At 30.7% G+C, this 20,972-nt stretch overlaps 1 protein-coding gene and 1 non-coding gene across 2 annotated transcripts; both read left to right on the top strand.

Annotated features, from left to right (window-relative positions):
• The first annotated feature begins 9,830 nt into the window (after window positions 1-9,830).
• Window positions 9,831-15,145, top strand: LOC115711542 (polygalacturonase). The gene is made up of 11 exons (XM_030639897.2): window positions 9,831-9,879; window positions 10,814-10,865; window positions 11,580-11,658; window positions 11,744-11,875; window positions 12,259-12,426; window positions 12,534-12,554; window positions 12,681-12,888; window positions 13,249-13,330; window positions 13,443-13,551; window positions 14,422-14,538; window positions 14,767-15,145. The coding sequence occupies exons 1-11, from the start codon at window positions 9,831-9,833 to the stop codon at window positions 14,983-14,985; spliced, it is 1,236 nt and encodes a 411-aa protein (XP_030495757.2). The 3' UTR covers window positions 14,986-15,145.
• A 2,387-nt stretch (window positions 15,146-17,532) lies between these two features.
• On the top strand, window positions 17,533-20,970 carry LOC115708834 (uncharacterized). Its single transcript, XR_009686711.1, has 2 exons — window positions 17,533-17,658; window positions 20,102-20,970. It is a non-coding gene; the product is annotated as an uncharacterized LOC115708834 (transcript).
• The last annotated feature ends 2 nt before the right edge of the window (window positions 20,971-20,972 follow it).

The raw sequence follows: 20,972 nt of genomic DNA, 5'->3' as shown, positions 1-20,972 counted from the left end.
CTACAAAATCATAATCACATAATAAGAATTTGGTAATTAGATAAATGGGTTTTATAAAAAATAAAAGATATTTCTACACAAAGTATTTATATTTTTACGAACAGCAATTTAATATAAATCTGCAAAAATATTAAAAATATTTTGATTCATATTATATAATTTCTTATGGGTAATTAAAAAAAAATTCCTTAATAGAAACAAGAGCTTATCTTTTCAAAATGGAATATTGAAATCTTAATGGGCCGAGTTTTGGGTTTAGTCGTCCAACTCTATTGTCGTCGTTTAATTAAATTATTGTCGTTTATATCCAATATTGTCGTTTTTCACGGCTGCTGTCATTCATTGTCGTTTGTTATTATTTGTGTCGTTTATTGTAGTTCTCATGAGTCATGATTGTCGTTCATGTTTGTATGATGGTCCTTTATTGTCGTTTTTCACTATTTATGTCGTTTATTGTCGTTTTCTTATTATTTTTTTGTTCTGAGGGAACGTTATTGTCGTTCTTCTTGTAGGATGTTGTCATTTATTATCATTTTAAATTATTTGTGTCGTTTTTCCTGATGGAACTTTATTGTCGTTTTTCTCTAGTGTCACGCCTTCTTTATTTTAAACTCACTTAAGAAAAAAAAAATCTGTTATTCTTTTTTTTTCTTTACATTTTTACTCAAGAATTATGTATTTTTTTCATTCAGAATTTTTGGTTATTGTTGTTTTTCTCATTAATTTGTATAAAAAGTCATATTAATTAATCATTATCATAAATTTTTGGTTACGTGTGTAGGCCCTAGTTTATTATTTTATTTTTATTTATTTCCTTATGTGAAAATTACATGAAATATGGGATTTTGTAAAAAAGTTACAAAAATATGGCATTTATAGGTTTGCCACTCTTCTATGGCATTTTTTCACATTTAAGATTTTCTATGGTATTTGATATGCCATAGTTTTGTAAACCTATTATCCAAACCCATATTTCATGTTTTGTTTCTAACTTAATTAGTTTTATTTTTTTAATTTATTTTACATTTACATTTTAGGGTTTCTTTCTATTTGGAAAATTTACACCAAATACTAACTTTTTTTTTTCAAACATTACATTTATAATTAGACAAAGAAAGTTTTACATTTATACTTTTGTTAATTTTTTTTTCTTTTTTACTGTTTTTTACTTATTAAAGCTTTAAAAAACTTTTTTTTTGTCTTTTTTTATATATTTTTTTAGTCAATTTTGGCTCTCTTTTTTCTTTCATTTTTTAAGTCTGATTTTTTTTTCTTTCTTTCTCTTCTCTATCTCTAATTTTCTTTTTTATTTTTTTTTCTAATTTCTCTTTGAGTCTCTCTTTTTTTTTTTCAGTTTTTTTTCTTAAACTATTTTTTTTCTCTTTGTATATATATAAATATATATAATAATTGTACATTTTTGTATCTCATTTTTTACAGAAATTAAACTTGTTTTTTTTTTTGTTAAAAACTAATCATTTTATTAAAAACAGCAGAAAAAAAACCAGTTTCATCAACATCATCATAAAAAAAATAATATAAAAAATCATAATCTAAAAAGAATACAAACTTTAAAAACTAGTTTCATCAACATTGAAAGAAACTAACAATTTCATTAAAAGAATAAAAAAAATAGTTTCATCAACAAGATAATGAAAAAAATTACAATCTAAAAACGAAACTAACTTTAAAGACCAATTTCATCAATATTAAAAGAAACTAATTATTTCATTAAAAGAGGCAAAAAAAAAAAATAGTTTCATCAATAACATAATGAAAATTACACAATGACTAATAATTAAACTTTTACAAACGATACTAAATTTAAAAATCAATTTTGAACATATAAATTTTATATCAATACTTAATAAAAAAACTTCTAACTTCATTCTTTATGTTGGCATTTAATTTTTATTTGCTTGCTCAAAAAATAGAATTGATTAAAACATACATTATGTAGCAAAAATAACAAAGAGAAAAAGAAATTAAAATCAAAGAGAAAAAAAGAAACAAAGAAAATTAAAAAGACAAAAATACAATAAAAACCATAAAAGAATAACAAAAAAATAAAAACAATGGAATGTGAGAAACCAGTTAGTAGAACAACCAAAATAAAAACTAACAAATAAAAACCAGTTTCTTGAAATAATCAAATAAAAAATTAAAACTTAAAACTCAATTATGAACAACAATAAAAAAACCAGTTATAAAAACTAGTTACTTAAAAAAAACCAGTTATGAAAATAATAAAATAATATGTGTGTCAGAAACTGATTATTTAAAATAAAATAAATAAAAAGTGTTGTTCAAATATCATACAATAATAAAACTGGTTTTATACAAACTAAAAAAAATACAATAATATCATAAAAATGGAGCAACCCTATTACAGAACAGTTAAAACCTATGAAACCAGTTTTGACGCTATAAAAAATCATAACAAAATATAAATGTTAATTATAAAGTTAACTGAAACCAGTTTCATCAAACAATCAAATAAAAAAAATACACACACACAAAAATATCATAAAAATGGAGCAACCCTATTACAGAACAGTTAAAACCTGTGAAACCAGTTTTGACGCTATAAAAAATCATAACAAAATATAAATGTTAATTATAAAGTTAACTGAAACCAGTTTCATCAAACAATCAAATAAAAAAAATACACACACACGAAAATACAAAAAAAAAAAAAAACTAATCTCAAATATAATCAAAACAACACACAATGCATACCAATATTAAAAACAAAAAATAAGTGTAAGTTTCGAACCTAGAAACAAAATAAAAAAAAAAGTAACTTAAAATAAAAAATTTGAAATAACATAATAAAACTATTTTTTTATTCTTTTAAATTGTTAGTTTCTTTTAATGTTGATGAAACTAATTTTTAAAGTTTGTATTATTTTTAGATTATTTTTTTATATTTTTTTTTTTAGGATGATGTTGATGAAACTGGTTTTTTTTTTCCTGATGCTTTTAATGAAATAATTAGTTTTTAACAAAGAAAAAAGGAAAAAAAAACAAACAGTAGTTTAAATAAAAAAAACAAGTTTAATTTCTGTAAAAAAAAACACATCTAGTCATTTTTTATTTATTTTAGTGTTTTATTTAAAAAAAAAAATAAAAAAAATAAAAAGAAACACAAATTTAAAGTTTTGTATGGCATTCCTCATGATCTTTTTCCATATTTGTAAGTTTTTCTAAAAAAATGCCATATTTAGGGCAATTAAGTTTTTATGCCATATATATCAAAACATATCTTCATTTTCCCATATTTTTGTAAATAGCCCTTTATTTATTTTGACTATTTTGAGAGAGAAATGAGAGAAGAATTCTTTTTATGGAAATGGGCCAAGTTTTGGAGGAACCCCATCAAAATTAATGGGCCGATTGTTGGGCTCCAGTGGTCCACCCTATTGTTGTCTTGTTAAACTATGGTCGTTTCTTAATTATTGTCGTTTTCACGTCGGATGCGATTTATTGTCGTTTTACGTTTAATTGATGTCGTTTTAGTGAATCGTGTCGCTTGTTTCTCGCTTTCATTACTATTGTCGTTTTTCAGATATGATGATCTTTTATTGTCGTTTTTTCTATATGATGATCTTTTATTGTCGTTTTCCATATGTATTGTCGTTTTTTCTATATGAAGATCTTTTATCGTCGTTTTTCCATTTTTTTTTTGCTCTTTTTATTTTTTCCTTTATATTTCAATGTGAATATTTTGAAGGGATAATTACATAAGGCACCATTTTTTATTGAAAAATTGCATTTTTTACGTCTAAATAATTTTTTTTTTTTACATTTTTACAGTTTTTTTTATAGAAACAACACGAAAATAACAAGAAAATTACATAAAAGTAATATCAAAACAACAACAAAAAATAACATACAAATAACATAAAATCAACAATAAATTAACAAGAGTACAACATAAAAAGACCGTATTTTTTGTAAATAAAATAAAAAAATTGTAAAAATATTTAAAATTCCGTAAAACCGTATTTTTATAATTTTTTTTGTATTTGTGAAATAATCCCTAGTTTGTATTACCCATGAACATACATAATATAAGGAAGAGGTCCCGTTCTTTGTTTTTTTTTTTTTATGTTTTTTTTTTGAGAGAAAGTGGAGAATTTTTATTAACTTGAAAAGCACTCTTCTCTTACAATAGAAAGTAAATCAGATGAGGCGGTAGCCTCATTAAACATACGGTCTGACGTAAAACAAGACTGTCTTGCAATGCAATGAGCAGCCCGATTTGCAGATCGTTTTACAAATGAAAGAAAAACATTATGTAATTCAGAAAGTAGCACCCGACAATCCTGAACAAGAAGCCCAAACTGAGATGGCATTTGAATCTGACTATTAATGGCTTGAACAACAACTAGAGAGTCAGTTTCGATTTCCACCTCCGTTAAAGCTTTCGTTTTGATCCAACTCAAAGCCTCCTTGACTCCCATAATCTCAGCAATCTCAGGAGAAACCGCACCAAATTTGCTACTTGAAAAAGCTTCAATTAGCTTGCCATTGGAATCTCGAAGAAGAAAGCCCATGCCAAACCGATTAGCAGCCGCAAAGATAGCCCCATCGACATTGATCTTGAACTTTGTTGAAACCGGTTTTGTCCAATGCTCAATACCCTTACTAAAATTAACATTTAGTAAAGGTATGGTACCATTTGATTGAGCATTTTGCCAATTGTCAAGATTAGTTTTTGCCGATCGAATTACCTCCAAAGCAGTAGTCGATTTGTTATTCCATAAAAGATCATTACGAGCCATCCAAAGTCGCCAAGTGATCATAGCCGCTTCCTCAACAACGGCCTTCCTGCAATGCAGCAATAAATCACAAAACCAGCTGCTGAAGTCAGCGTTGCCAGTCCCAGCAGCATCAGCCGAGGCCAAGTTCCAGCAGGAACGTGCGAAATTGCACCTGAGAAGAACATGAGAAGCTGTCTCCGGTTCCAGTTTGCACATGGGACAAGTGAGGTCGACTGGAACATGTCTATTTGAGAGCTGCAATTTGGTAGGAAGACAGCCTGCAAGAACTCTCCAAATCAAATGCTGAACCTTGGCAGGGACATGTAAGTTCCAGATTTGTTTCCAATGAGCCTCACCTCCTGAACTCGGCCAATCTCCATTGATAGCTTGCAAAAGCTTGTAGGCGCTTCGGACTGAATAAATTCCACTGGTTTCCTTAGCCCAATACCAGCAATCACTCCCACGAGAGTTACTCAAAGGAATGGAGAGGATTAAATCGCGATCATGTTGATTAAACATGTCTCGGATCAAGTCAGTATCCCATTCTCTTGAAGACATTTGAAGCAGACTATCAACCGATCTACCCTCGAAGCTTGGGTGGTAAGATGTTACGAATTTGTTGTCAACATTTGGGAGCCATGGATCTTTCAAGATTGATGTTGTTTTTCCATCAGAGATGGCTCGTAAAGCACCCGCCTGAACAACATCTTTTGCCTCCAAAATGCTACGCCAAATAAAGCTGGGATTAGGTCCTAACTCAGCAGTTAAGAAGTTACCTTTTGGGAAATATCTCGCCTTATAAACTCTTGCTACTAAAGAATTGTCATTAGTAAGCAAACGCCACCCTTGTTTCCCAAGAAAGGCCAGATTATAGTCCCTGAGATTCCGAAAACCAAGTCCACCAACATCTTTGTGACAACAAAGCTTACGCCAACTAAGCCAACTTACTCCTTTAGCCGAACCCTTCCCTTGTGATTTCCACCAAAATTTAGCCATTAACCCCTCAAGACTAGAACATATTTCTTTTGTGAGAAGAAATACACTCATAGCGTAACTTGGAAGAGATTGAGCCACAGACTTCAGTAAAACCTCTTTCCCGGCCTTAGAAAGAAACTTAGTTTCCCAACTCTGAATTTTCTTAATCATCTTCTCTTTTAGAAAACCCAAGATGGCATTTTTACTTCTCCCCATAGTACAAGGTAGACCCAAATAAGTACTATGATCAGAAGCAGGGGCCATACCAAGAAGTTGACAAAGATGATCCCGATCAACAGAAGCCACATTATTACTAAAAAAGACTGATGACTTGTTGAAGTTGATTTTCTGACCCGAAGCTCGCTCATAAATATCTAGAAGCCGAAGTACACTATCAACCTCCTGCTCACTAGCTGTACAAAAAATATAACTATCATCTGCGAACAGCATATGAGAAATAACAGGAGCGTTTCGAGCAACACGACACCCTGTTAGCCAATGTTTACGCACAAACATGTTAACCAGAGCAGAGAAACCTTCAGCACAGATCAAAAATAGGTAGGGAGAGAGTGGATCACCCTGCCTAATCCCTCTACTAGGAACAATGGACCCAAAAACTTTACCCCCATGAGTAATCTTGTAAGTAACAGAGGATACGCAAAACATAATCAATGCCACAATTTGACTAGAGAACCCCATTTTAAGCATCATGAGTTCAAGAAAAGCCCACTCCACCTTATCATAAGCTTTACTCATATCTAATTTGAGAGCCATGTTACCTTTTTTACCCATTCGTTTCCTTTTAAGATAATGCATTATCTCAAAAGAAATCATGATATTATCTGAGATTAATCTTCCTTGGATAAAAGCACTCTGAGTCTCAGAAATAACACAAGGTAAAACATTCTTCAGTCTATTAGCAAGGACTTTAGATATGACTTTGTACACCACATTACAGAGTGAGATAGGACGGAGGTCCATCATAGTTTCAGGTTGTTTCTTCTTTGGAATAAGAACAATATTAGTTTCATTAAGCAAAGGAGAAAAAGAACCTGACCCAAAGAAACTGCGTACTTGCGAAATGACATCACCACCCACCACATCCCAGCATTTTTGGAAAAAACCCGGAGTCATGCCGTCAGGTCCAGGTGATTTATCAGGATGCATTTGAAAAAGGGCTCTGCGAACTTCTTCATCTGTAACCGGCTCCAATAATAAAGAGTTTTGCTCCACCGTGACAACATGTTGAATTGCATCCGTGACTTCCCGAGGTGCCAGCAATGTAGAAGAAAATAAATTTCTAAAGTAATCAATCATAAGGCCTTCCAAATTGTTCTCCCAATCAATCCACACGCCATTATCATTTTTCAGCTTGTGAATCGAGTTGTTTCTCCTTCTTGAAGTAGCCATAGCATGAAAGTATTTAGAATTCTGATCTCCCTCCTTAAGCCATAACTGTTTCGATCGTTGGCGCCAAAAAATCTCCTTCTGAATCAACACTTCTTGCAGCCTACTTTCTGCATTTTTATACTGCTGGACCGAAGCTTCATCCCTACCATTCTTCCATTTTTTAATCTCATTTTTACAATCCCGAATGCGAGCTTTGAAGTTGCCTACATAGTCTTTTCCCCACACCAGCAAGTTCTCACCACAACTATGGATTTTATCCATGACGGAGCTACCAGCAGCCGCTTCCCAAGTGTCTCGAATTAACTGTAAGCAAACAGGTTCACGGAGCCATAAGTTCTCAAATCTGAACCGCTTGTGAATCTCTTTCTTCTGAACAACATCCAATGTAAGTTGAATCGGGCAATGATCCGACGTTGATACTTCAAGGTTAACCAACTTCGCAAGTGGAAAAGAATCAAGCCAAGTTTGAGAGACTAAAGCCCTATCAATCCGAACCTCAATCCAAGCACTTGTACCCCGCCCCTTCTCCCAAGTGTAGGGATATCCACCTAGCTCCATATCAACTAAATTGCACTCTTCTAACATGTTTCCAAAACCTTCAATAAGCCAATTGGGATATGGAAGACCACCCCTCTTATCAGATTGTGACGTAACATTGTTAAGGTCCCCAATAACACACCAAGGCAGAGAATAGTTATCTTTGAGAGACCGAATTTGATTCCAAGTATTCCTCCTAAGACTTCGATTTGGTTCTCCATAAAGGCCCGTAAGTCTCCATTTTCTCCCATCGCTCTCTAGAATTTCAACATCAATGTAATTCCCCCCATAGCCTAATAACTTAACATCACTACTATCTCGCCACAACATAGCCACTCCCCCACTCTTTCCTCGAGCATCAACTGAAAAAACTCCCTCAAAACCCAGAGCCACACGAACCCTCTCCAAACCTTCAGACTTAGACAAAGTTTCACAAAGAAAAATAACTTTGGGCTGCTTTTGGATAACAAGATCCTTCAAGAATTGACTAGCCCATGGGTTCCCAAGCCCATGGCAATTCCAAGCTAGTATACTCATAATGACTGGTGGGCCTGTGCACCACGGCCCACCTGTAAATCGTTTTTTGGGCTGCCATGCAATGCTTCCATGCCGCCCATAGTATCATCTTCCACGTCATCAGCCTCCCTCAAAATTTCCTTAACCGTACGCCTCCTTTTATTGTCCAATATTAGGATAGGATCTTCAATAGGAATGTCCACATGATCATGATCATCTTTATTGCCTTGATCCTCATTACTAGCCATAATATTCTTTCCTAAATTATCACCTTGATTTACTACCCGAATTGCTCCCCCATTACTTCCAGAATTAGCTCCCCCATTACTTCCAAAATTAGTTCCATCAGATCGCACGATTGTAGGGTCAAAAGATTCTTGCACCCCAGCCATGCTTGGCGACTGTCCACCACCCGAGAGGCCACCGTCCTCCTCCTCACGCCCTGAACGTAGCCATTGTGCTCCGATAAGGTAGTTCTTCTTCCTTGTAACAGCCTTCATCCATTCACCATAAGGTTTGACATTTGGGTCGAACTGAGGAGAGAATCTCCTAGGACAAAACCTTTCCGAATGGCCAATGAAACCACATACAAAGCAGAATGTAGGAACATGTTCGTACTTAAATGTAGTCCAAAGCCAAGAGCCATCTTGTTTGATCAACTTCATACGTCTCTTCAAAGGTTTGTTGATGTCAATAGTAACCCGCACCCTCAGATAGTCACGCCAAACACCAATAAAATTTTTCGCATCCGATTTGATAAAAGTTCCTATGTAATTCCCAGCATGTTTAACCACCCATTCCGACATAAACCCATATTTTAGATCATGAAGCTGAACCCACATATCAATCTCATGCAACGAAACCACCCTAGGGTCCTCTCCTCTTTTCAGTCGATGAAACACAAGCGGCATTCGGTTGAACGTCCATGGACTCCCATCAATAACGGTTTGAACATCAATTTCATGGTAGAATTGAAAGAGATATCTATTAGTGTCTAACTCTTTAATATAAACTCCCTTACCAGGCTGCCAAAGAGAGGCCAACGTATGGCGCATAGCATCGAAATCGAAGGTTCTGTTCGTAAGGAATTTACCAACCAAGCACCATCGGTCGTCGAAGGCTTGAACGTCTTCTGCTTGATCTTCCGCGATCAGAACTCCCTCTTCTTCTCCTTCGATATCCAAGTGAGCATATTGATCTACCCAGTCTCCATCTTGATGACTACTCGAAGCCATAGCAAAACTCGAAACAACAACGTCAAGGACAAAGACACTCTCAAAACATGTCAAAAGACAAGACTTTTAGTGGACGAAATATTCTGTTCTTTGTTTTTTATTAATCTAAAAAGAAGGGGATTATGTGGTACAAATTTATTATCTATCCTTTTAGTCATTCTCATAATTTGGGGATCACGTGTCAATTATAATAGTTTTATACATCAGCTTACTTTAATTGGGTTATTGATAGTCACTTTAAGCGTTCCTATCACACAGATGGCACCACCTCCAACAAGGATCAAGTAGTTCTTTAATCTCACTCAAGAGAGATTGGGGTGGATTTCGAACTCTTGACACAAACAAAAAAAAATGTCACTAAAAACAACCCTTACTACTACACACCACACGAATGTGTGGTGAAAGAGATATTGTTCGGACTAATTCAAAAAGAAAAACATGTATATATCAATTTGCAATCTATATACAATCATTATATAAAAAAAAATACCTAGTGGCAGATCAAGATTTAAGTTGAGGGGGCATATAACCTGTCCAATCTATATATTGACCACATTGAAAATAAAGTCAACCTGCCTAATTAAATTGAATTTACCCGACTAATCCGATTAAGACATAAATAGTAAATTTTAAAGAAAACTTTAAAATAAAGAAAGAAGCATCTATTGTAGCGTGTTTTTAACACGATTCTTTAATTTTTTTTAAGTTTTTTTTTTTTTTGAAATTTCAACATTAATATCAGGTCTTACTTATTTTACTTTAATAAATATTATAAAAAAGTAGAAATTACACAATACTACGGGGTTGTATTTTTTTTTTATATTTATATGGGCTTTTTTATACCATATTTTTATAAAAAGTGAAAATTTCATATTTATAAAACAATAATAAATTTTGTCGGAAAAGTCACTAGCCCTGAAAAAGTCTTCGGTGCTGAAAAAATTACTAGAAAAATTATTGTTACCAAAAAAGTTTTCAAAAAAGTCATCATCACCGAAAAAATTACCAAAAAAATTATTGTAACTAAAAAATTCACTAAAAAAATTACAAAAAAAAATGTCTCAAATATAAATAAAAATAAAACCGAATAATGAATAAAAACAAACTCCTCAAACTAGAAAAACAAAACATACATTTTGTCAAAAAAAAAAAAGCAAAACACACATTGGAATTTTGTTACATTAATTTTTGCTACATTAAATTCCCCTTCTAAAAATGGCAACTTCCATTTCGGCTCCGCCGTTGCCGGTGGTCCCAGAAGAAGCTACTGTCTCCGTCTAAGTGATATATAGGTTAGGATATTGGATAATAATTTTATGCTCTAATTAATTTGAAATCTGAATCGTTTTACATCAAATTGCTTCATTTATTAAGCTTCAATTCTCTTCAATGCTTCCATTTATGTATCGCTTGAAGATTTTTCATGGTAAATTGATTGAATTTGTAACCTAAATACTGATTCAAACTCAAAGTACTTACCTTTGTTTCATTTTCTTTTGTGGGTCGTTTTAGGTCATCACTATAGCTCAGAAAGTTTCAATTTTTAAGGGTTAACCAAAAACCCTGATTTGAATCTTTTTAAGGGTTAATCAAATTCTGCTGTTTCTGTTTTTCTTTTTGGAATGATTGATTGGTCTTTTGGGGCATTTATGGTTGCTCTGTATGTTGTCTTGTAAGTATCTATCATTTGCTTTAAGGTTTGAGAAAGTAACTGGTTACGTTTTAGTTTTAACTTATGAGAATGGTAAAAACCATTCTTGTCAGCAAAGTATTCTATTACATGTGATGCCTTAGCTATAATTGTATATAAAATATGTATATATATATACTCACGTTTCAACATTTTGTTGAAATGGAAATTCAATAACGGCGGCCTTAGCTATTTTAGTATTCATTTTCATGTGCATAGAAACTTTCTCAACTCTTTGCCAAGCTTTCATTGAAAACCATATTCTCCTTTGTTACTTTAAGTTCAAATGTTTCGAAAACTTCATTATTTTCTCACCTTACTAGCTCTATTCATTTCTGTTTGTTTTCACTTCTCTTTTGTTAATTCTCATCATCATGATGATGATGAGAATGAGTTTCCTATATTGGTCAAGTCTGATGTCAATTACAACACTCTTGGACCTGTTTCAAGGCTTAGTCATGGAAGCTCTCATCGGGTTTTTAATGTTGACGATTTTGGAGCTAAGGGTGATGGAACAGATGACAGAAAGGTTAGCTCAAAATTTTTCATTTTTGATATGCTCAGTTAATTAGTATTTGATTTGATAATTTAGAAAATTTGAATTGGTACCATAGGCATTTAAGAAGACTTGGAAGAAGGCTTGTTCATCTGAAGGGGGTGTTTTTTTGGTCCCAAATAATAGGACTTATCACCTTAGGCCAATGAACTTTACAGGTCCTTGCAAATCTTCTCAGCTCACATTGAAGGTACTTTTCGAAACTAGGTCCCCCGTATAACCTTATAATATTTATAGCTCGGAAAAACTATTGCAATCATGAGTTTGGAACCCTGAGCAGACTGCCACTGATAAGCCGGGGGAAGGTGAGAATGACTCTCGAAAAGCATATAGTGTCCATTTCGGACAACTCTCCGTTATTCTTCGCCTTTTCCAAGGAAATATGGAATAACAGAAACATTTAAATAAGTTTGATTCTTTACCAAATCATAGAAACCCCACTTTCCGTAGAGCCCTTCCTTCTCTTTGTGATTTTATGTAGAGGCAAACCACATGTCTAACTATTCGAGCTAGTATATTATATATGTATATAAGGGTTTTCTTTATAATAGAAAAATACTCTCTTTATATTAGATTGCTGGAACAATCAAAGCTTCTTCTCATAGAAAAGACTACATAAAAGATAGGTGGCACTGGCTTGTTTTTGTTAGTGTAGAGAACATGAATGTTGAAGGTGGTGGAACTTTTGATGGTAAGGGAAAAATATGGTGGGAAAACTCTTGCAAAGTCAACAAATCCCTTGTATGTCAATACTTCTCACCCTCTTGCTTTTTAATCTCTATATTTTATTATGAAAAAAAATACTAATTTTTTTCTATTTGTTTCGGGGCATCTTTCCATCAAAACAGCCCTGTGTTCGCGCCCCACATGTAAGCATCTTTCATTTCATTAATTTTTTATTAGATTTTTTTGAGTCTTTGTTAACTAAAATGAAACAATATGTATATGAATTTCTAATGTTTTTTTTTTGTTTTTCGGTTTTGTTTTGAATAAAGGCTGTAACTTTCTTTGATTGTAAGAATCTAATAGTGAGCAATCTGAGATTCAAAGATGCACAAAAATTCCATCTTTTCTTTGATGCATGTGTGAATGTGAAAGTTGAGAATCTATTGGTGACTGCCCCAAGTAATAGTCCAAACACAGATGGAATTCATATGCAAGGCACACAGAATATTCAGTTGAGGAATTGTGTTATCAAAACAGGTAAAACTCATAAAATACAACCTATTTCTATAGTACACCGATGCACCCTTTTCGTCTTATTGATATTTAAATAGTTATAATCTCAAAATTTTATATATGATAGTGTATATTATAGTTAGTCAAGACATTTAAACAGTCTATTTCACATGTTTGTTAACTAAAAAAGGCACTCGTGTAACAGACTGTTTGAGCCATGTTTTCGAATTTCAAAAAAAATTAAGATTGTAATTATCTGGATAATAGATGTACCATAGAATTTCCCTAAAATACATAATCAAAATTAAGCCTTTATTATTTTATTGACCAGATTTAGGGAATATTATTATTCTGAATTAGTATATTTAAATATTTTGGTTGAAGGTGATGACTGTATCTCTATCATAAATGGGACAACCAATGTAAGAGCTACAGATATAACTTGTGGCCCAGGTCATGGAATAAGGTCAACTCAATAAGCTTTATTATTATATATATTTATATAATCATGATCATGATTTTGTTAGCAACCTTTTCATGACCAATAATTGTATATATTATATTTTATGTAAATGCAGCATTGGTAGCTTAGGACCTAATAATACAGAAGCCCAAGTCTCCAATGTGATGGTGGATAGAGTAACAATTTCAGGAACTACTAATGGAGTCAGAATAAAGAGTTGGCAGGTGAATTTTTCAATTTAATTCCAATTATATTAACCGATTTTTCAAATTTTTCTTAACAAAGATATTCGGGATTCGATTTAGTTGTGGTCGAGAACTGATCCCCGTTACAAAGATAACAATTGTTATAGTTTCCTAGTCTCCAAATATTGTAGGATTTAACGGAGTATACCGATTTTCAAAAGTGTTGAAATAGTTGAGAAGACAATTAAGTTTGAGCACATTTAGGCTTGATATGAGTTTTTTTCTTAATCAACATTGAAAAATAAAGCCTAGAAAAACAGTTCATCCTATGCTAAATTGTGACATTTTTCTAATACTTACTCATTTTTTTTCTCCTTATTTCTTTTCTTTTGACTTAATTGAATTTTACATGTGATTTGGCCTCCTCTATTGACCCAACAAACATAACCATCAAATTTAATTAATAAAATATCTCTTTTCATACTATATCAAATATATATATATAAAAAATATACTTACGTCAAACTTAATTTTTTATTTTTATTTAACTGATGAAACAATCCTAGCCCATAATTTAAAAATGAGAGATTTTTCTAATTAAATAAAAAAAAAATTAAACATAAAATCTCAAATTTTCTTAATACTACTATTCATATTCATCAAATAGTCATGCACTATTTTGAAACAGTAGATTTCAGTTTAGATAATATGATTGGTTAAAAAAAGGTATTACGTCACTGTGTGTAATGTTTTGATATATATTTTGAGTGTACATATTATTACTCGTATATAATATACCATGTGCATCTTATATATCATGCTTTAAGCAATAATTAAATGTGGTATTTTTGAATCACAACATAAACATAGAGATTATAATGATATTTATGATATAATATGATTATGCAGGGAGGATCTGGTTATGGAGAAAACATAGTGTTCCAAAACATAGCAATGCACAATGTGACCAACCCCATTATCATAGACCAATACTATTGTGATCAGAAGGACCCTTGTCCAGAACAGGTGATACATATGAATAATGAGGTGTTTGACAAAATACTCAATTTTGTTTTGTTTTTCGGAGTAATGATATGTGTATCTGAAATATGAACCGAAACATTACACTTAGTAATAAGAAAATGACACATGAATATTGACTTATAGAAATTTCAAAAATATAATTTAGGTTTTACGCTGTAAATTACTCTATACTATATCATTTATAAACAAGTTGGGTTTTTTGCGTGGCAGTACTCGGCAGTACAAATAAGCAATGTGGTGTACAACAACATAACCGGGAGTAGTTTCTCGAAAATGGCGATTAAGTTTAATTGTAGCAGAACTTTTGAATGTCAAGGGATTTCAATGAGAAATGTGAATTTGGTAAGAGAAGGAGATGGTGTTGTTGAAGCTTCTTGCCATAATGTTGGATTGACTGTAAAAGGATTGGTTTCTCCTTCATGCTCATAATCATAATCATAAACATTGTATTTTATAATTTTTTTTTTCTCTCGAAACTTGGTTCGTGTTTAGTAACAGCAACTCGAACCTCATACTTTGTAAGAGCAAACTACATACATAATAAAATTTGGCTACTAGAGCCTCATTAGTAGTGATTTTTATTTACTTAGATTCTTGGCACTCTTTTTTGAAAGCACTGAATAATCATTGAATACTAAAATAGAGTTCAACACCCTAATTCGAATTCGAAGAACATGTACAGCTAATTCATGTGTAGCTATATTAGTTATTGGAAATTTAGATTATCTAATTTAAGAAGTATATCTCTTTGTTCACATTTTATTATTTTGTTAGAGGGATTTTTCTTTTGTTGGAATTATTAGGTGATGACTTACTATTAGAGATGAAAGTCTTTAACCTACCCACCTACCTAATATCTGAATTCTCAGTTTTTTTTTTTGGCTTAAAACTTAAAAGTATGGGGATCAATGCAAAAAATGTGGCTCTTCTTGGTTAGTATTTGGTTGTGTTTGAGTTGAACTTTAGGATCCGTTTGGAATTTAGGATTGGATTGAAAATGATTGGATTAGATTGGATTGGACTGAACAAGATTAAATTATGTTGAAAATAATATTACGTTTGATTTAAAAATAAATTAAACTATTTTATTTATTTCTTTTTAAGAAAACTTAAATTAAAATAAAAATATGTAATAATAAATATATAAAAATAAATAACACCTAGTAAAAAAACAAAAATGAATAATAAAAATAATTAAATTATAAATTAATATATCATCTTTATATATTAAAAGTGTTTATCTAACTGCATTTCTTGGTTTAACAGAATATACTTAAAAATAAAAGAATATTCTGTTAAATTTAACGATTAGGTTTGATCTCCCGTTAACAAATAAACCCAATAATTAAACCCAAAAAATCAAACAATCTTTTAAATATTAATAATCTCTTTTTAAATTAAAAAAATCATCTTAGCCACATATCTCTCTAACAAACCTATCTTAAAAAAGAATATTAATAATTTTTTTTATTTATTTTTTAAAAAAGAAAAATATAGATAAAATGTCTAGAAAAGATAAAATAGCTTAAAAAAATAAAAAGAAGATGAAATGAGCTGTAATTAGTATTTACCTTATATGTTTGTGCTTATTTTTAGTTTTATTTTTAATTTTACCACCAAGAGGAGAAGGTTGAAAAATATTAGAATATGAAAATATTATTGGTGCTTATTAGTAATTTGCAAAGAATGTGAAAATCTATAAATATATAGTTGTGTAGCTATTATTAGATATGAAATGAAATAATAGAACTTTTTTCAGTTAGAAGATTAATGTACATTTTACTATTAATAACTTACATTATTATAACACAACTATGTTTTACTTACTAAATATACTGACACATATTTTATTTTTATAAAACAAATCATTCAAATAATTATACTATTTTAATTATTAATTAAAATAAAAAAAATAAAATATTAAATAAAACTAACACTACGTGGCTTGGCACGTAACAACACCTAGTATATAATCAAATGCATATCATAAATATATAATAAAATAATATATCATATTTTTATTTAATAATTAATTAAATAATAAAATAAAAATACTTAAATAACATAAAATTATTTATGCTAAATAATATTTTAATCACTAATTTAGTATAAATATTAGTTTTCTAAAATATTGATATAAATTTTTAGTAATTTAAAAAGAACATATAGTCTTTGTTAGAGAAGAATATATAGTTTATTATTATATTGTTTCTCTTATAATCAAATTAGATTATTATTATTATTTAATATTATTTTAAATTTTTATAGTTTATGCATGATAATTTAAAATTATACATTTTCACCCATTTTAATGAATAATTTTTTGATAAAAATCTATAAATAAATTTGAAATAATTAATTCATTTAAATTCTTATTAAATTTAAGATTTATTAACAAAATCAAAATTAAAAAAATGATAAAAAAAGATCTCATTTGTATAGAATTATTTGTCCCACCTCTATATAGGATAAATAATTAGAGTGAGAATAATCTCAGAAGTTATCTAAATTTTTAGCATGCCCAAATACTATTTTATCTAATCCAGTCCAATTTTGCATACCAAACAAGTCCTAACTTTATTAAAAATGTGTTATGGTATCATCTTACTCGAAGTTAAAATGGATTTTTACACCACGTACTGAAATTTCTCATTTTTTTTCTTTTTACTATGAGGTAGAATTTTTTTAAAAAAATGCTTTCAAAAAAAAGATTTTTTTTTTAAAAACACTGTATATTTTTTATATTGTGCATTGTGTTAAGTTTTTAATATTGTTTCGCAGTTGTTTTTTAGTTGTTCTACTGTTGTTTTACAATTATTTTATAAAAAAAATAATATTTTTATAAAAATTTCGGTGTAAAAGTAAAATCATAAATTTTTTACTCAAAATCTAATAATTTTATAAAAAATTCCGAATAGCAATAAAATTATAAATTATTGTTCAAAATCTAATATTTTCATACATTTTTTTATGCGAGGTGAAAATTGTAAACTTTTACTCAAAATTCAATATTTTTGTAAAAATAAGTTAAAATTCTTCGAACCAACATATGTAGTTGCCTCTCTCTCTATCTCTGTCTCATCTTCTTAGCTCAATCTCCGAGTAAGTTTCTTCTTACCTTATTGTTTGGTTTGGATGCAAAGAAAATAGGAAGATATAATTTAATGGGTATCTCTTTATAATGGACTCATCTGGTTATTTTGATTAATTCTAACCATTATTTAGTTATTCAATTTTGATTATCATATCAACCTTATTGTTTCAAATTTTTGTATTCATTGTAAATTTGAGTTTCATAAAGCAATTATTATTAGTGGTACTCTATTTATGAATCAAAGGAAAATAAAGGATTATACACAATAATATAGAATGAGATACTCTCTTTCATTCTCCTTTAGAAACCAGCATAAACTAGTATAGGTATTGAGTCCCTTATTTATGTGTGTATAAATATTTGTATGTATAAAAAAATAATGGGCTTTTGTTTCCTTGTTTTTATCTTTGTGTGTTGGCATATTTTTCTGTCATTTTGTTTAATTGGGTGATTAAATTTCAGTTTTGATTATTATATTGGATTCTGCCTATAAACTGTTTGATATAATGCTTGTTAGAACAAATTTAAACCTACCATGTCTCTTAACTTGTGAATATAGATTATGTTTTGGCCATTTTGGGGTATATCTTTACCTTTAGCATACATGTAATAATATTTTCTAGTAAACTATTTTTTCATATAATGACAGGGACTTTCTAAAACCATCCAACTTTTATTCTACCATATAATATTATTTTTAGAGGCTCATATTTCATACTCATGTTAGACATTTCTGTTGGGTATTTAAGGATACATTTTTCCTTCATTTTGTAACACAGAGAGCCATTGAGAGAGCTTTTTTTTGTAGAAAGCCTTGTAAAAAAGAGAACACATTGTTATGTCATTTCTTCAATGTGTATTTGCAAAAGAGAGAAAAAAAGAGAGTTAGTAACTTTGTAAAAGGAGAGAAAAACAGTGATAACAAAAAGAGAGACAAAGTTGTAACCTTTACCTGATATGTTGATGAATGAAGATCAAGACTACTCTGAGGAGAGCTTGACGGAAAAGTAGCCATTGTTGGGTGAACTCCGAGAACATTTTCGGGTGTTGTCTTTGCACTGTTTGTTTTCTCGTAACCCTAATTTTTGATTTCCCTGATATTGTGTTTATATTGTTTGAATTTGGTTGTAAGTTGTAATCTGTTGTGGATAAAAATGTCATTTCATATCCAATGATTAGTGATCTCATACTTAGGTTATATAAGGGAAACTGTCTTAACAATTTCATTCAAATACAATTGAGTTTGTGCAAGAAGCATCAGATGTTGGTTATTAATTACCCTTGGTGTGATGAGGCCTCTATTTTATATCTTGGTGGAGTTAAGAATCGCGCTAGCCAACAAACAGATAGGTTTAGAATGAATTGGGTACACAAGTTCTTCCACAGGTGCAATGGTGCTCTCTCGAGTTTAACTTAACTCAGTTTCTAGGGGCTTATGTGTTTGTTACAGTCTTTTTTACCAGTTGCTTTTAGCAAATAGTTTATATCATTTCTTATTTTATGTCATGTTGACTTTGATTTAATTTTTGGTGTTTGTACTCTGTATATGTTATGTTAGTAAATTATGGTGTGAGTATTAAGGTGCATAAATAGAGTTTTTGTCTTGCTATGCTTTAAGTAATTTTATATAAAATGTAAGTTTTCTTTAAACTATCATATAAAATGTGTTAGCTGAAATGTATGAGTTTTCTTTAAATTATCATATAAAATATGGATATGTGAATGTCATTTGGAGGCATGAGTTTATTGTCATTCTCAACTTTTGAACAATATTATAGCTTAAAAACAGAGGATTAATATGAGGCTTGAAATTCTCAAATTATTTCTAGATATGGACTCCACTGATTTTGCCTGTAGTCTCTTTTATATTTGTATTTCATATTTGGCACCCCTTAGGATTGAGAATAAGATAAAAATACTGCAAGTATTAGATATTTTATTTACTTTTATCATTTCTTTTGGAACTTGGAATTGGAGAATTCAATTTTTTTCCCCAAGTGAAATAAGATATCAATATTCTGGACCTAAAACATATATGTGTGTAGTGTAGAACAATAAAAATAGGTTAGATTTTCTTTGTTTCATACATTTAACCATTTGTACTGCGACCGCGTTATTTATAATTGAAACGTTACAATATGAATATGTGTTAACAATGAATCATCGAGATTTTGTTCTAATTTTGATGGAAATATTTGAAACGCAAGGGCCAGGGCCAAAGAAACTTTCATAAGTTATTTTATGTGAATCCCATTTGTATGGTTTTGAGTTTGGGATAATTCTACATCTTAGTGTTGATAAAGTGTTGGTGACAAAGAAAATCTAAGTTATGTTTTAGAGAATTCTTAAAGATTTTATTATTTGAAATATAGTGATTGATTTTCTATTGAGAATTGTAATAATATAATGATGTTTTAGAGAATTCCTAAAGATTTTATTTTTGGTATGTAGAAAATGTCTATGTGTTTTCCATCTACCCCGAAGAAGATGGCATCGACAGTGGGATGCTTTCTCACCGGTGCTGCACTTTTTGCTTATGGTCTTCATCTGTCTTACGTAAATGTTGCTCCTCAACAAGCCCGAACAAAAGCTCGAAGTGATTTTGTAAGAGAACGGCTTAAAAAGAAATATGGCGAACATTAAACTCGTTCTCTTTTTTGTTTGTTCAGAATAAATCATTTGACATTTGAATGCTGTTACTTACACCCCCAAAATTCACCCAAATGAGCAGGTGATGAAATGTTGTAGTATTTATTTATTTTTTTTTGTTTTTGAGGGGAAAATGAGATCAGGAAAGGGTCATAGTGTTATTGTCTACTTAATGAGAATTTTGCCAAGTTATGAACAACTGTGTGAACTTGGGAAACATTAGGGAAAGAAGATAACACAGTTTGGATACAATCAATTAGACCACCATAGTCAGAAATATTGTCATTTATGGTGTTACTATGTTGAACCAGATTGAGACAATCGATTTCGATTTGGTTGAAGTTAAGTTGCTGCGCACTGCACCATTTTAGTGCTTCCAACAAGGTCCATGCTTCTGCAATCTTTGGTTTCACATTCACAGTGCCTTGATGAATATTTGCAAGCCCTGCAACTACTTCCCCATTGCTATTCCTCACCACTGCTCGAAGCCTACTAATTTTCCTTCTCGCTGATATGGCACCGTTTACATTAAGCTTAAACTGACTCGAGTTTGATCTGTGTGAGTCTGTGTCGTTGGTACTTTTGTCATTTGTCTTCTGAGCTTGCTACTAGTGGTTGAGATGTGTTCTTTCTTGAATGTTTAATTAAGATTTTTGCCTTTCGAACTTTAACA

The sequence above is a fragment of the Cannabis sativa genome, chromosome 3, assembly GCF_029168945.1.
Source record: "Cannabis sativa cultivar Pink pepper isolate KNU-18-1 chromosome 3, ASM2916894v1, whole genome shotgun sequence".
In the NCBI taxonomy this organism is placed as follows: Eukaryota; Viridiplantae; Streptophyta; class Magnoliopsida; order Rosales; family Cannabaceae; genus Cannabis; species Cannabis sativa.
This window is presented reverse-complemented; position numbering and strand designations above follow the sequence as displayed.

Bases quoted from the DNA above. Each gene is read 5' to 3' on its own strand.
- LOC115711542 (XM_030639897.2), top strand. From the start codon at position 9,831: ATGTGTGGTGAAAGAGATATTGTTCGGACTAATTCAAAAAGAAAAACA. The intron at 12,889-13,248 runs GTAAAACTCATA...TTTTGGTTGAAG, and splicing joins GAATTGTGTTATCAAAACAG to GTGATGACTGTATCTCTATC. The intron at 13,331-13,442 runs GTCAACTCAATA...ATGTAAATGCAG, and splicing joins GGCCCAGGTCATGGAATAAG to CATTGGTAGCTTAGGACCTA.